The 14,775-nt window shown below is 34.3% G+C and overlaps 1 protein-coding gene across 1 annotated transcript in view; it reads right to left on the bottom strand.

The window, feature by feature from the left end:
* Positions 1-8,514: 8,514 nt before the first annotated feature.
* LOC309505872 (uncharacterized protein) overlaps positions 8,515-14,775 on the bottom strand; it is a 105,853-nt gene continuing 99,592 nt past the window's right edge. Inside the window, 4 exon segments of the mRNA XM_082179335.1 lie at positions 8,515-8,766; positions 9,249-9,422; positions 13,370-13,543; positions 14,596-14,769. Coding sequence (XP_082035461.1) covers positions 8,760-8,766; positions 9,249-9,422; positions 13,370-13,543; positions 14,596-14,769 — 529 coding nt within the window. The 3' untranslated portion in view covers positions 8,515-8,759.

Below are 14,775 nucleotides of genomic sequence, written 5' to 3'. Positions count from 1 at the left end.
ATAGGTATGCGTGTGTGAATGCGAATGTGCACAGGCGTGTAGTCTTTCTTTACAGAGTCAGTGACATCAAACAAGAAAATTCTCTCAAATAATTTACTCACCCTCATGTTGTTCCAAACCTTTATGCATTTTTTGGTTGCCAACATTCTTCAAAAATATCTCATTTTAATGCATGGTTTGAAAAGACATGATGGTGAGTAAATGATGACAGAATTTTCATTTTTTGGGTGAACTATCTCAAGTACTTTAATAATCTCACACAATGAGAATATACCTTTTTTTTTTTTTTAACACATATAATATATTTAATTCCCTGGAGGATGAGAGAAAGACCCTCATTACCCATATCACAGCAGGCTGAAAACACCTCCAGTTAATACAAATATTGTTGGTTTTATTTTATAATACAAATTGGCATTTTAGGCGTTTACCTTACAGTGATACCTCTGGAAAAGAATGTCCATTGTTGTGAATCTACATGTTCCTTCTTTTGGTGATGCACATTTTTCAATCGGACATAAGTTTTAGATACCAGACAAATCAGAAGACAAACAGACAATTTAAATAAAAATGTATTAAGCTTGTTTAAAGGAAACAAAAATAATTGAAATCATTTTGAGAGAATCATAGTGTGTCCTTTTTTTTTCTTCCCAGATGCACCAAGCTGATTACTGGCCGTTTGCTGGATTGCTGTTCATTTGCTGTATCTGTCACTTCTGGTACACTTTTGTTGTATGTTTTGATTTAACTTATTAATAAACTTGTATAGTAAGGAATAAGGATTCTGAATGTAAAGAGCATATAATATTTAATATCAGAACTATGTGACCCCAGGGGTCTGAATAATTTTATTTTATTTAGATTACAAGTTTACATTGTTTAAATACTATTCAATTATATGTAAACACAAGTGCTGCAAATTAAAGTTTGAGATGATTTTAATCAGTTTTATAGTTTTTTTACAGACTTATTTTGTCTTCTAAAATAAAACTGTTTTCTTACATTCTTGAGCACGTCTTGACAATTTATTGAATGTGTTGCGATCGTTATAATTTAGGAAAGATCTGTTAAATAACAGTGTTTCTCAGTAGAACTTTTAGTGCCGTCACTTTATTAAAGGTGTTTGATTGTAATAATTTAGGAAAGATCTGTTAAATAACAGTGTTTCTCAGTAGAACTTTTAGTGCCATAACGTTATTGAAGGTGTTTGATTGTAATAATTTAGGAAATACCTGTAAAATAACAGTGTTTCTCAGTAGAACTTTTAGTGCCATAACTTTATTAAAGGTGTTTGGTCATTATAATCTTGGAAAAATCAATAAAATAAAAGTTTTACACTGTAAAAAAATAATCGTAAAAAAACGGTCAAATGACTGGCAGCTACGGCTGCCAAACAAAAACCGTAAAATTAAGGTAAAATATCTTCATTCAAACAAGGAAAAAACCTGTAAAATAACAGTGTTTTTTTGTAAAACTTTTAATGAAAAATTCTGTAAAATTATAGTTTTTGCACTTTATTGGAATTAAGATATTTTACTTTAATTTTACGGTTTTTGTTTGGCAGCCGTAGCTGCCAGTCATTTGACCGTTTTTTTTACGATTATTTTTTTTACAGTGTAGCCAACACACAAAATATGACCATTGGCAGTCATTACATACAGACACTTGCGCACAAAATGCAGAGACTGACCACAATCAATCACTTTAAAATCAGGTGAAGGTTATGATACTTTTTTTATGGGTGAATCTCATGAAAACTGTAAAGAAAAATATTCATAGTTTGCATAAATGAAGCTTGTTTTAGGACCATTATAGCCTTTTGCATTTTCTAAATATTGTAACTTTTTTTCTTTCTCATTTCTTTCTTTTTCTTTTTTTAGGATGAAATATGACCTGGACCTTTTTATGAGATGCACCTTTATAAGGGGCCAAAAACTGCAGCATGTAATTGCTTTTTATTTTTTTATCGATTACCGCAAGTAAGAAAGGTTCAGGTTAATCAATTGATTAACCTGAGAGTTCAAGGTTTAAGTTAACCCTGCTTTCTGGAATACTACGCTAAACACTTTGAGGCTGAAATGAAAGGGAATATGTTTCTATATTGGTTGAGAAGCTTAAAAAGCGTGTGTGTGTGTGTGTGTGTGTATGTGTGTATGTACATGAATGAGGACTGAAGATTACAGCTATAGATTTCTGCATTTCCTGATGTCACACGTTTCTTTATAAAAAAGTCTTTGTTGTAATCATGCGACTGAATGCAAAGGCCTTAAAATTAGTCTATAAACAACAATTAGTCCTAATTAGGGAGTTTTATATAGAGTATTTTATAAGTTAAGAATCACCAAAAAAAAAAAAACCTTTAGATCTGAAGTGTAAAGCATCGTTGGTAATTTTTAAATTATGGTGGATTTGTTAGACGTCGTGCTGTTCTACAATCTAAATGCAAAGATACAGCTAACAAAAATATGTTCTAAGAAAGTTTAGCTTACATTCCCATTAAGTTATTAAAATAAAATATATATAAATGTTTTAAGAAGTCTTTTTTGGTTATACGGTCATTAAGAGAACATTCTATTTCATTATATTATATTATGGGCAAATATTATGGGAATGTTAAATAAATTCAAACAAGTAGCAACATTATTTTGAGAATATTAAAGATCAGATGACAAATGTTACTGCAAGAATGTTTGTTCACAACTTAAAAAGAACCTTTCCAGAATGTTAGCTAAAGTTCTAAGAAGGTTCCCTGTTAGTTTACACTGTAAACTGTGTTTGCACTGCAGGCGAGAGACGCTGTACCTGTAAACATGTAAATGCAGCTCAAAAGAAGCTCATTCCACAGGCCTCTATAAAGATAATCCAATCTAATGTCTGCATGATATATCTGGTGTTGCTCTTGTGCTGCAGTTCTACAGGATTGAGAAATATTTCATCAACAAATGAAGGAGCCGGAATCCTGCACAACAATTCACAGTTGATTTATGGGCAACAAACTTTAAAGGTAATTACCAGCACTAAACACATTGAGAATGTATGTGTGCAGCGTATATATTTCTGTATGTGTGTGAGACCAGTATAGATTCTCTATCTGTTTGTGTTCTTGTGCAGAGTAAGTTTATAAACTCACTACTTGTGTTTTAAAGTAAAGTCGCTGTGTTTCTGAAGTTCAGTGACTGTGATTGAAAGAGGATTTTGTTTCATTGTGACACATAAAAGATCATGATAATGATGAAAAATTCTTAAATGGGTGGTATAATGCCCTTTTCACAAGATGTAAAATAAGTCTCTGATGTCCCCGGAGTGTGTATGTGAAGTTTTAGCTCAAAATACCCCACAGATATGATATTTTTATATACAGTACTGTGCAAAAGTCTTAGGCATGTTAATACCCCCCCATATTTTGCTGTAGTGAGTCAGTAGGAAATATCAGTTTACATTTCCAAACATTCTTTTTGCCATTAATTGTAATAATCCAGTGAGATTTGTGTATGCACAAGGAATCTGACAACATCCAGGATGATCTGATCTCACCCTCATCAAGTCCGTCTGTGATTACATGAAGAAACAGAAAAAACTGAGACAAACTAAATCCAGAAGAACTGCGGGAACGTCTCCGAGATGCTTGAAGAAACCATTCTGCAAAGCTACAGGACTGGGAAGAGCACTGGCACTCGTGTTAAAATGCTGTAAAGTGAGAATGCTTTCAAAAATGAAATCACAAATTGAATTTATTTATGATTTAACTTCTATTAACTAATTCAAATCAATATATGGTGTAACGACCCTTTGTGTTTAAAACGGCTTTAGTCCAGGTGCACTTGCGCATAGTTTTTCAGGAAGCTTTGCAGGAAGGTTTCTTCAAGCATCTTGGAGACGTTCCCGCAGTTCTTCTGGATTTAGTCTGTCTCAGTTTTTTCTGTTTCTTCATGTAATCACAGACGGACTCGATAATGGTGAGATCAGATCATACCGGCTGTTGTCAGACTCCTTGTGCATACACAACTCTCACTGGATTATTACAATTAATGGGGGGGTTTAACATGCCTAAGAATTTTGCACAGTACTGTAGCATGTTAAAATTGTCACTTTTTGAGGGTGAGCAAAAACGCACCATTTTTGTGTCTGTCCCTTTGAATGCAAATGAGCTGCTGCTCCCGGCACAGGGGGCGGAGCTTCAACAGTTTGTGTCCTTTTATCTTTTATGTTCAAACCGGAGTCAGACAATGATGGAGAGACTAAAGAAGACGTGACAACATGTAAAAGCAACAGGACATTTCTGAATGGTTAGTTGATGAACTTATGTAGCTTATGTGTAGTTATCTTCTAGTAATTGATTCGCATATTGCCATGATAATCTATAAATTGTGTTTCCAGGGGCGGAGTTTATGTTAATTTTAGGGATGGTGATGTCACTAACCCGAGACGAATGTAGTGTAGTCCCTTACCAGCCGTTTGTTGTAGTCCTTAAAAAGCAATTGCAGTTCATTTTTCAGTTTGTTCACTCTGTTTGTCCATTCTTTTCATATTTTTTAAAGTACACTATGTACATTTTTTGTTCAAAATTAACCAAATTGAAGAGAATCTAAATAAATCATTGATTCTTCTTTCAAAATATGTTTTTGTCTTATCCTGATTAACTATTGTAAGCGTTTTATAAGTGTTGTGTATATGAGACGATGATTTTCGTGGGAAATTGCGTACTTGCGTCTATTAGTGAATGTTTTATGACCAGTAGGAGAATCATATTCATTCACAGAGTAACGCAGAGCCGAAACCAAAACTAATTTATTTTGCAAAATGCATGCAGTTTTGTTTTTTTTAACAGCTGGAGAACCAAAGTTACATAGTTTACCTTTAAATCAATTTTCAGTTTCATTTATTTGTTTTTTTGTTTGGTCATTTTTTTATTTTCTGTTTGTTCTTTATTTTGTTTCATTCTTTTGTTATTTTCTGTTGTTTTGTTAATTAAATCATTTTCTTCTGTTCTTGTTTGTTCTTATTTTTACATCCATATATATATATATAATGTATATTTGTTTATTCCACAATCTGTTATTTGTTTTCTTTTGTTCTTATTTTTTTATACATTTTAGATCTTTTGTTTATTTTTCAATTTGTTCACACTTTTGTTCATTCTCTTGCTTTTCTGATGTTTTTATTTGCTCATTTTTGAGTTTATTCTGCTCTTTTTTTGTTTGTTTTATCCTTGTTCATTGATTATATTTTTGCTCTTCCTTACATTCTTTTGTTAAATCAATTGTTTCTCTCATTCTTTTTCATCTTTTTTTAATTTGTTTGTTCTTATTTTTCTTTAATTAGTTGTTTGTTTTTTCATTGTTCTTTGGTTCATTCTTTTTCTTGTTGTTCATTTGTCATTTTCTTCTGCCCTTTGTCTGTTTTTTCTTGTTTGTTTGTTCTTTCTTTTGTGTGCTACGTTTTTCCTTTAGTTCATTATTTATTTGTTATCTTCACACTTTCAATCTTTCATTCATTCTTTCAATTAGTTCACTCTTGCCATAATTTGTTCAGTTTTGTCTTTGATCTTTCTACAGAATACTGACGAATGAATTCAGTGCTTTAATGTTTATCCTCTAATCTTTCATATTTGTATTTTTCATGTTAATTATGTTGTGTAGTTTTACACACAGACACAGATGAGGTGTTAAACTCCCTCTTTCTGGATCATTAGACTCATGTCCAGTAACACACACACACAGAAATTGTCACAAATACATCAAAAGGTTTTTAGATATTAATTACTTATGTACTTATACTTAAAAACATACTTAAAATACTTTCTCATCAAATGTATTTAAATAAAATACAAAATAATGCTGTGAAAAATGTACTTAATTAAAATACAAGTAATTTGCAATTTGAAAATACAAAATTTACAGAATATACTTAAGTACTATTTTGAAGTGCAAGAGTAACTGTGGAGTTAGATACACGTAAGGGTATAGAACAGGGGTTTTCGACCGGTGGTCCGCGGCCCCCTGGTGGTCCGCAGCGGCATTGCATGTGGTCCGTGACATGCATTCCAGCCTATGTAATTTCACTATTAAAATCACTTTTTTTCCATAAAAAAAAGTTTGTCTTAAAAAAAAGGCAAGTCAGTAATAAATACATTGGCATTCAGTAAAGTGTCGAACCCATAAAAAGTAGAACCATTGTCCGCTTTACATAAAACAAATCACAACATGACCTTGTGTGAGTGAGTGAGTGAGTGAGTGAGTGAGTAGCGTTCACACCAAACGCGAATAGAGCGTCTGGCGCAAGTGATTTTCATGTCAAGTCAATGTAAAGACGCGTTTACGCGCATCTGGAGGTCCTGCAGCGCGAATGAGGCGTTTAGCGCGGCGCGGTCGCACGAATGAGGCAAATTGAGCGTCTGGCGTGACACGCGCGAGTGATTTGAGGGTGAGAGAGCGAGAGAGAGAGAATTCTGATTAGTCGAGAGGATGTATCACGTTTAGGCTAAAAATAGGTTTGGCGCTTATCGCGATTGGGAAAGAAACTGCATCTTGCAGTACATTTTAAACAAGGAAATATAGCGATTTGGCATGAAATGTTGATGGAGCCGTGAATAGGTTCAGTACACAGCAAAATGACATGACAAACTCATTAAAAAAATATATAAAAAAGAAGCCATTTCCTCAATTCGACGTCTGACTGTGCTATCTGACAAAGGAATCCACACACTACACACACAATAGTGGGCCGCCGATTACTTGTTAGTCAGAATGGTGGTCCCTGGCACAGAACCAGTTGAAAACCCCTGGTATAGAATATCAGAATATCATTGTTCAGTGCAGAAGATGCGCTTGTGACGGGGAAGATTTGCGAGACAGCGAGAATGAGCTTCTCCCACATGACAGTAAAGTTGACATCTTTCTCTCTTCTGTCTGCCGCAATCAATCTCTCTCTACTTTTTACCTCTTTTTGAAAGTTGTGAAAACACTGTTGTGGCATTTTTCTTTTTTCTATTTGAGCAAATGGGAACACACAAAAAAAAATGTTTTTAATGCAGTCTCTCATTCACCACAATAGAAGTTTACCCAACAATGACGACTTCCACTTCTGAAAAACCCAGAAATATGAAGAGTCAATAGGATGTGTTACGTGATTTTCTTGCATCTAGCCAAAAACTGTGATAGGCTATTTGGTAGTCATATTTGTATTTTATATGTCCATGGTTCTATTAAGCTTGATAATTAAAGCTATTATATGCAAGAATAAAATTACATATTCGAATAAGTATTTTATTTAGTAAAATACAGTCCCTCAAAGTATTTAATTACAAATTAAATTTGATTTATTTTTGTTATGGAAATACAAATGACAAAATACTCAAAAGTAATTAAATACATATTTTAAATACATTTAATTAAAATACCACCCATCTCTGCACGCACACATCTCTGAGTCCCGTAAATGTCTGTGTTTGTAGTAAAATGCTCTACATCTCAGACGTGATTGATGTCTTACTCTAAACCCTGATTTAGATGCTTCACAACAGAACAGGATGGAGAATCATGCATATCCTAATTATTATGTAAAATAGATTGTAGTTTATCTGTGTTTGTGTGATTGCAACAAAACGGCAAGGCAGTTCAGCAGCCGTCCTGCTGTTACAGTAACACCAAAGCACTATAATTACTGACCTGTGTGTGTGTGTGTGTTCAAAGACCTGATTAAACCAGTCTGCCTCTCTGATGACTGGTTTAAAGCACATTTTCTCTAGATGCAAATTAGCAACTAATGCTTTATTCTATACTAGAATTTTGTTCAAAATTAACTACATTTAAATAACAAATCAATACACAATCAATCCATCTTCCAAAACGTGTTTTTGTCTTATCCTGATTAGAGAACCAAAAGTTAACTTTAAAAATGCAGACAAATATTATGACTGGATAACAAGGGAACGTGTTTAACAGAACAGATGCAGTGAATTTATTTCAGCATAGATCCAATATAATCATCACGGATAAATCTGATACTGAAAAAAATAAACCTGTATGTATTTTATGTACAATGTTAATTTAAAATGTTTTTCATACAAGTAAAAAATAAACATGAATACATAAATTAACTTATATTCAATGTTTATCAATCCAGACAGTACAAGCTAAAGGTGCAGCACTTTCGGTTTCCTTTATAGTTTTGTAATGAATTTCCTCAAAATTAAATGGTGACAGTTTTACTGTAGTGTTACACGAAGATGTGCTGATAGCTATTCTTAGATTTGGCAATTAAAAATGACACAAATTCATTATAATAGGATACAGTAAATCAAAATCTAAAGCACAATGATGTAAATATGCACAGTGCAGTACTAAGTGCGGCTATAGTGACTAAAAGAAGAAAGTCATATACACCTAGGATGGCTTGAGAGTGAGTAAATGAATCTTTCATTAGTCTTTGTCTCCCTCTGCTGGTACAATACAAACACACATATTCAGGCTCTATATTTCCTCTGTAACAAAACTCCCAACCTTTTTTAATTTATACTGTGCATTTATACAAATAAAATGGGTCAATCTATCAATAAAAAACTATTTTTCTGCTCTGAAATAAAATGTGTTTTACTGCCACATCATCAGGTCTGCCAAAGTATTGTTGAAATCTAAATGAAGTCTTAATTTATAACAGTGAAGTCACTGTATCTTCAGTCTCTGTTGATTCTGTTGACTGAGTCTCTGTGGCTGATCCTTATTCACCATCAGATGATCATCAGAAGATCAGACTGTCATCTAATACCTAAAAAAAAAAAAACACACAAACCGTCACGTATGCAGTATGAGACATTACGTATGTCACATCTTTTCATAAGAAAACATAGCACTAACTGGATAAGCTATATTAATTCATACTCAAACATGATAATATATCTGATGTTCAAAGTCACTTAAAATCAAAATGAACATGAAAGATCACTTTCACAAAACGGACACCTGATACATAACCAGCAGAAACGATTATTACTCACCACTACAAATTTAATATCAGTTAATAAACAACCCAAGTCTCAGATTATCACAAACAGAGACAGTAAAAGGATAAAAGCTTGAAATTTGCATTAATATTATTTTCACAATCAGTCATAACAATATGAGCAGAATTTAACAGTTTAAACCTCAGAGACCTACAGAAAGTGAAGCTGAATTTAAGACTCAAAATATTCACACACAAGTTGTTACTGAAGTGAAAATATGATGAAAATTGTTAAAAACTATTGATACCATAGAGTATTCAGTTTATAATGTGGATCATCCTTCAGATCAGAGAGCAGCTTCACTCCTGAATCTCCAAGTTCATTCCCATTCAGATCCAGTGTTCTCAGGTGTGAGGGGTTTGATCTCAGAGCTGAAGCCAGAGCAGCACAACCTTCATCTGTGACACCACAATTAATCAACCTGTAGAGAACAATGACAAACATTAAGCATATCTCCAAAGTTAAACATAACCACTTAAAGAATAATAATAATAATAATACTGTCAATATGAAATATGCAAATACTCATTAGTTCACATTGTTAAAATACATCAGTTAGGATTAAGGGATGAAATATACAGTTTGTACATTATGAAATTATTATTTCTATGGAAAGTCATCATAAAACATAGAAACCAAACATGTGTGTGCATGGTTTTTCCTGCATTGAACATTTTTGGCGGCTGCCAAATAAAGTTTTTGTCCCGCTAAAGCAGGGGTGGGGAACGTCCGGCCCGCAAAACAGTTTGATGCGGCCCGCGAGTCAATTCCTCCAAAAAAAAAAAAAAAAAAAAAAAAACTTCAGAAACAAAAATCTCTGCAATTACTTTTCCTGTGATAGAAAACACAAAATAGGCAAAGTGGCAAGCAGCACGAGTCCACAAGCCGTGAGAGCAGGACGAGGCCAGTAGCGCGAGTGTTAATGAGTCACCTGCGCGCCGCACCGGTTTCAAGTTTCTCACGGATGAGCTTCGGGGGCGCGCGCGCCGTACCGGTTTCAAGTTTCTCACTGATCAGCTTCGGGGCGCATAAAAGGATCGGAACGAAGACAGCGGAGGACCAGACATGGACTTTGTGTGTGTGTGTGTGTGTGTGTGTGTGTGTGTATATATAGACTAAATCACACGACTGTGTGTGTGTGTTGCGTGTGTGTGGTAGTCGTCCACGAGGGGCTGCTGCTTTTACTTTCGTTTTGTCATTTGCGTATTAAAGTGGAATGAGTGGCCGACTAAAAGTGGCCGACAGCAAGTGGAATGAGTGGCCGACAGCAAGTAGAATGTGTGGCCAACTAAAAAAAAAATATTTTAACTATAAGCAACCCAATTTGTCTAGATCTGTATTATTTCCTTTGTATAATGAGCTTAAATATTTCTGCGCAGTCGTGTGAATTAGTCTGCTTGATTAACATTACTACAATGTATTCCTATTTAACTCTGATATGTAGCCTAAGGTCCTCGAAAGTGTTGGAATATTTCACCAGCATCAGCCTTTTCACAGTTTGTATCACTCCACTTGTCTGTGTTTGCACAACTTGCATCATTAGGCCAGTAATGGTGACAAGTGACTGTCTTTATGAGTGAACAATTGAAATTTAATTGAACTGATTTAATAGTGCCAAAAACATTGATTAGCTCAAGAAACAAGTTGCTGAAACCAATCTTTAATGCTAAAAAGTTTACATCTATGCAAAATAATCCTTGAAAGATTTCTCATTTAAGGCCATTCCTGTTTGGAATATGTGGTTGTGTATTGTCAACAATAAGCAGAAACATTTTGCATTTCCATTTTGTAGTGTGGCTCATTCATTTCAACATTTATCCTCATTGTCATGTTTAAGAATCTGTTATCTTGACAAATAATTTATGCTACTGCCCACTGACATGCTTTTAAAGCTATTGTCATCAAAAAATGTTGGCCTTCAAACACCTTAAAATGCACATATGTAGGTCAGAGAAATCAAAATTTTCTCGGGGGAGCATGCCCCCGAAACCCCACTAACTACCTCACATTTGAATGTGTGTGTCTGTGTGGTAATATGGGCTGGTGTGGCTACAGTGCCAGGACTGAATTTTTTAACCAGTCTGCCCCCTGCATATAGGCCTAAAATATACATTATTCTCTGTATCGAATCATGTTATCTTGTTACCCACCCCCAGCCCCTGATGTTTCAGGCTCAGCCCCTGATGTTTTTAAAACCTAGAAACGCCCCTGCTCATTACAATGGCCCTTAAAGAATGTTAAAAAATTGTAAATGGCCCTTTATAGGAAAAAGGTTCCCCACCCCTGCGCTAAAGCCTTATTTGGTCAGTTATTGTGATTTATTAGCATGTTCATAGTTGTTTTGTTGTTTTTGGACAGAGCCCAGATGCCACTGATGAGTCCTGCTGACTTAAACATTCATACGAGTCTCTGGACCTGATCATGGAAAAATGAAAAAGCAAACACCTTGGAAATGACAGGTATGGAGAACAGGAACCGTTTCAGGAATGGCACAAAGGTGTGTGCTCAATAATCTGCCTTTTTGTCCTTCGTAATGTATCTTTGTATTATGTTGTGTTGTAAATAAATCCTAAAAATCAAAAAGCCATTATTTTAATTTCTCCACATTCTTTGTTCAAGTTCCCTCACAGTCCCACCTGATAGGGCCATTATGGGAGGGTCTTTGTCTTCCCAGGTGTGAAACTCATCAATATTCATGATGATTCCTCCTCGCATACAGCTTTCTTACACAAAACATGTCTTGCAGATTTTAATCAATACATTGTTTTATGTGAATGAGTGGGAAGGATGATTTTCACATCGTTTTGAAGCAAATATTCTAGGCTACGTGATTGTTATCAAAAGTCTAACAAACTAATAATCAGTATGGGTTTTATAGTCTTATTTCAGTTACTTAATTTTTTTTTTTTTTACAAACCACGCATAAATGTAGTTTTCTCAAAATTACAAACTTTAACATACATGCTGCTGACATATTGTAGCAGAGTTTATGCTAAAATACAGTGTAATCAGACTTTAGCCATGAAAATGTTACAAGTAACAGAAATAAGCACAAATGTCAGGGCATGTCTTAACAGGGTTATTTGTTAACTAATGCACTGAAGTAACATGAACAAAAATTAACAGCTGTATTTTTAACTAACATCAACAGAGATTAATGAATACAGTAATAAATGCATTGCTCATGTTAGTTAGCCCAATACATTAATTTTAACAAATCAAACCTTATTGTAAAGTGTTAACAAATAATTCACATTACGCGATAATTAATGCGATATGGCTCAGCTTGTCAGTTAACTACGGCTCTGTGTTGTAAATGTCGCTCCATTTGAAGGCAGGTGATGGCGATTTACTACTAATCAAGGAACCGGCTTTACTGACGAGAGGCGCATATCAATGTCATGCGATATATCGCCCAGCCCTACTGAGTGTTTACTTGACTTTATTAATGCTTGAAATGTATATTAGTTAGGCTAATTGTTTTCTATGATATTTTTAAACCACAGGCAAACCTTCCTTGCATAAGTGTTCTTTAGCCTGTTGATTTTTGTTTATGATTTTCTGCTACAATGAAATGTTTTGCAAAAAGACAAAATGTGAATGATTTTGAAGTTCTTTTTTTTACCTTATTTAAATTGAAATTAGGAATTGATAAGAATCGGAAACGATAAGCAGGATGGAAATCAGATTCGTTACAATTCAAACGATACCCAAATCTAGTTACTGTATGCTTATGATTAAGTGTTACAGTTATTTCAAGCTGGTTGCCATTAAGTGTAATTGTATATTTGGTATGCAATGGTGTGATTCTACAAAAAAAAAAAAAAGTAAAGATGATTTTGACTGATAGCATTATTTTATTTATTCAAGATTTACATTGATATGGCGATGTATTATTATCATGAACTATTTTGGTCACGATTATCATGTGGTGTAGTATCTGATATGGTGACAGTCCACACACCACTTTCCCCTTTTCAGCTGCAGCTACACATTATGAGGCGATGCTTATGCTTTTGAAAGGGTGGTCTTTTTGCTCAAGCATTACAAGGTAAGTTGATTTACATTGAAATATTTATGAGAAAAAAAAAAAAGAACTCTTCACTTTAACCTGCATTGTCTGGTTTGTTTGGCTTATTTAAATCTTAGTTTTACTTTCTTTTGGGGGATATTAATATACAAGATCTAAATTTTCCTTTTCGGGTAGACTCCTCACCCTTGCTATCTATCGCTGGCAGAAGCTGCCGGGTCAAGAAGGAATCTCTTGCTAAACTGCCGGATGGGGCTTATTCCAAATTATATTTTGTACGCACCACATACATATTAATCCTTATTCACTCCGAGTCTTTATGGTAGAGATGATCTTACCCTAGTTCCTCCAGTTTACAGTGAGGATTCTCCAGTCCACTAGAGAGCAGCTTCACTCCTGAGCCTCCTAGATTATTAAATGACAGATCCAGTTTTCTCAGGTGTGAGGGGTTTGATCTCAGAGCTGAAGCCAGAGCTGGACAACCTTCATCTGTGACACCACACTTCCACAACCTGTAAAGAAAAATGACGCTCTTTACTCTCTCAGATCAGACACCGATTGAATCAACAGACTCATATACATGACACATATACTCTTGCAAGTAATCAATCATCTAATCTTGTAATGTAGAAAGACGTATGAATGATTAACATTTGACATATTTAGTGCAAGTAGTAACAAAATGAATGAAGAACTAGAACTTTCCTGCATTTTGTAAAGGTTTCTCTCTCTTTATGATTTTTGTCTCGTGTATTGTTTTTATACTCTTTTATGTTATAATTGAATACCTGTAATGTGTCATGTATGCTAATTATCAGACTCTCTTGGAGCACCACCTGTCATAGAGTTTAACTTGTGATAATCAATTTCAGTTGATGACCCCTAATTGCTAAATTCATCAAATTTATCAGGTAAATCATTTAAAAACCTACGCCAACACAGGAGAATGTCATTATCTTCAGAAATATGCAATTCATCGCAATTTAAAAATAAAAGTTTAATATCCAAGTTTGAGTTTGCATGTTTGCTGTCCAAATATTCTTGTTCGAAAAATTACAGTGGCTGTAGCATTACTGTCATAAAGAAGTTGTCAAATATTAAAGATTAAGTGAACATTTAAATGTTCATGTCGTTTGGCCTATATTAAATAGGGATTTGATCTGCTGTAAAGTGGAACAACAATCACCAGGCTGTTGGCACCCTCTGAAGGCCTTTGTTATAATCCATAATGTGATTGTTTATACAATATATATTGTGTATTTTAACTGTATTGTTCTATATAACCATATGATTACTTGCTTTTGATACTTTATTTGAACCAAATATAATTGCCACATTGCTATTATACATGTATTTTAAGTCGTTTTAAAGGCTATTGTTTGCTTTGGTCAATTTTTATTACCACAAAAAAAATTATCCAGTTACTCGATTACCAAAATATTCGTTAGTGACAGCCAGAAATGTAATAATTGTTTGAATCCCGTATTCCATTTTGTTACTTTATGAATAAATGAAATTATAAAATTCAGTGACTCAGTTTCATGTGAGTCTCATATAATCTTACCTCAGTTCCTCCAGTTTACAGTGAGGATTCTCCAGCACAGCAGAGAGCAGTTTCACTCCTGAATCTCCTAGTTTGTTCTCAGACAGATTCAGTGTTCTCAGGTGTGAGGGATTTGATCTCAGAGCTGAAGCCAGAGCAGCACAACCTTCATCTGTGACACCACAATTATAAAACCTGTAG

This window comes from Leuciscus leuciscus (assembly GCF_965113295.1).
Source record: "Leuciscus leuciscus genome assembly, chromosome: 9".
Classification (NCBI taxonomy): Eukaryota; Metazoa; Chordata; class Actinopteri; order Cypriniformes; family Leuciscidae; genus Leuciscus; species Leuciscus leuciscus.
This window is presented reverse-complemented; position numbering and strand designations above follow the sequence as displayed.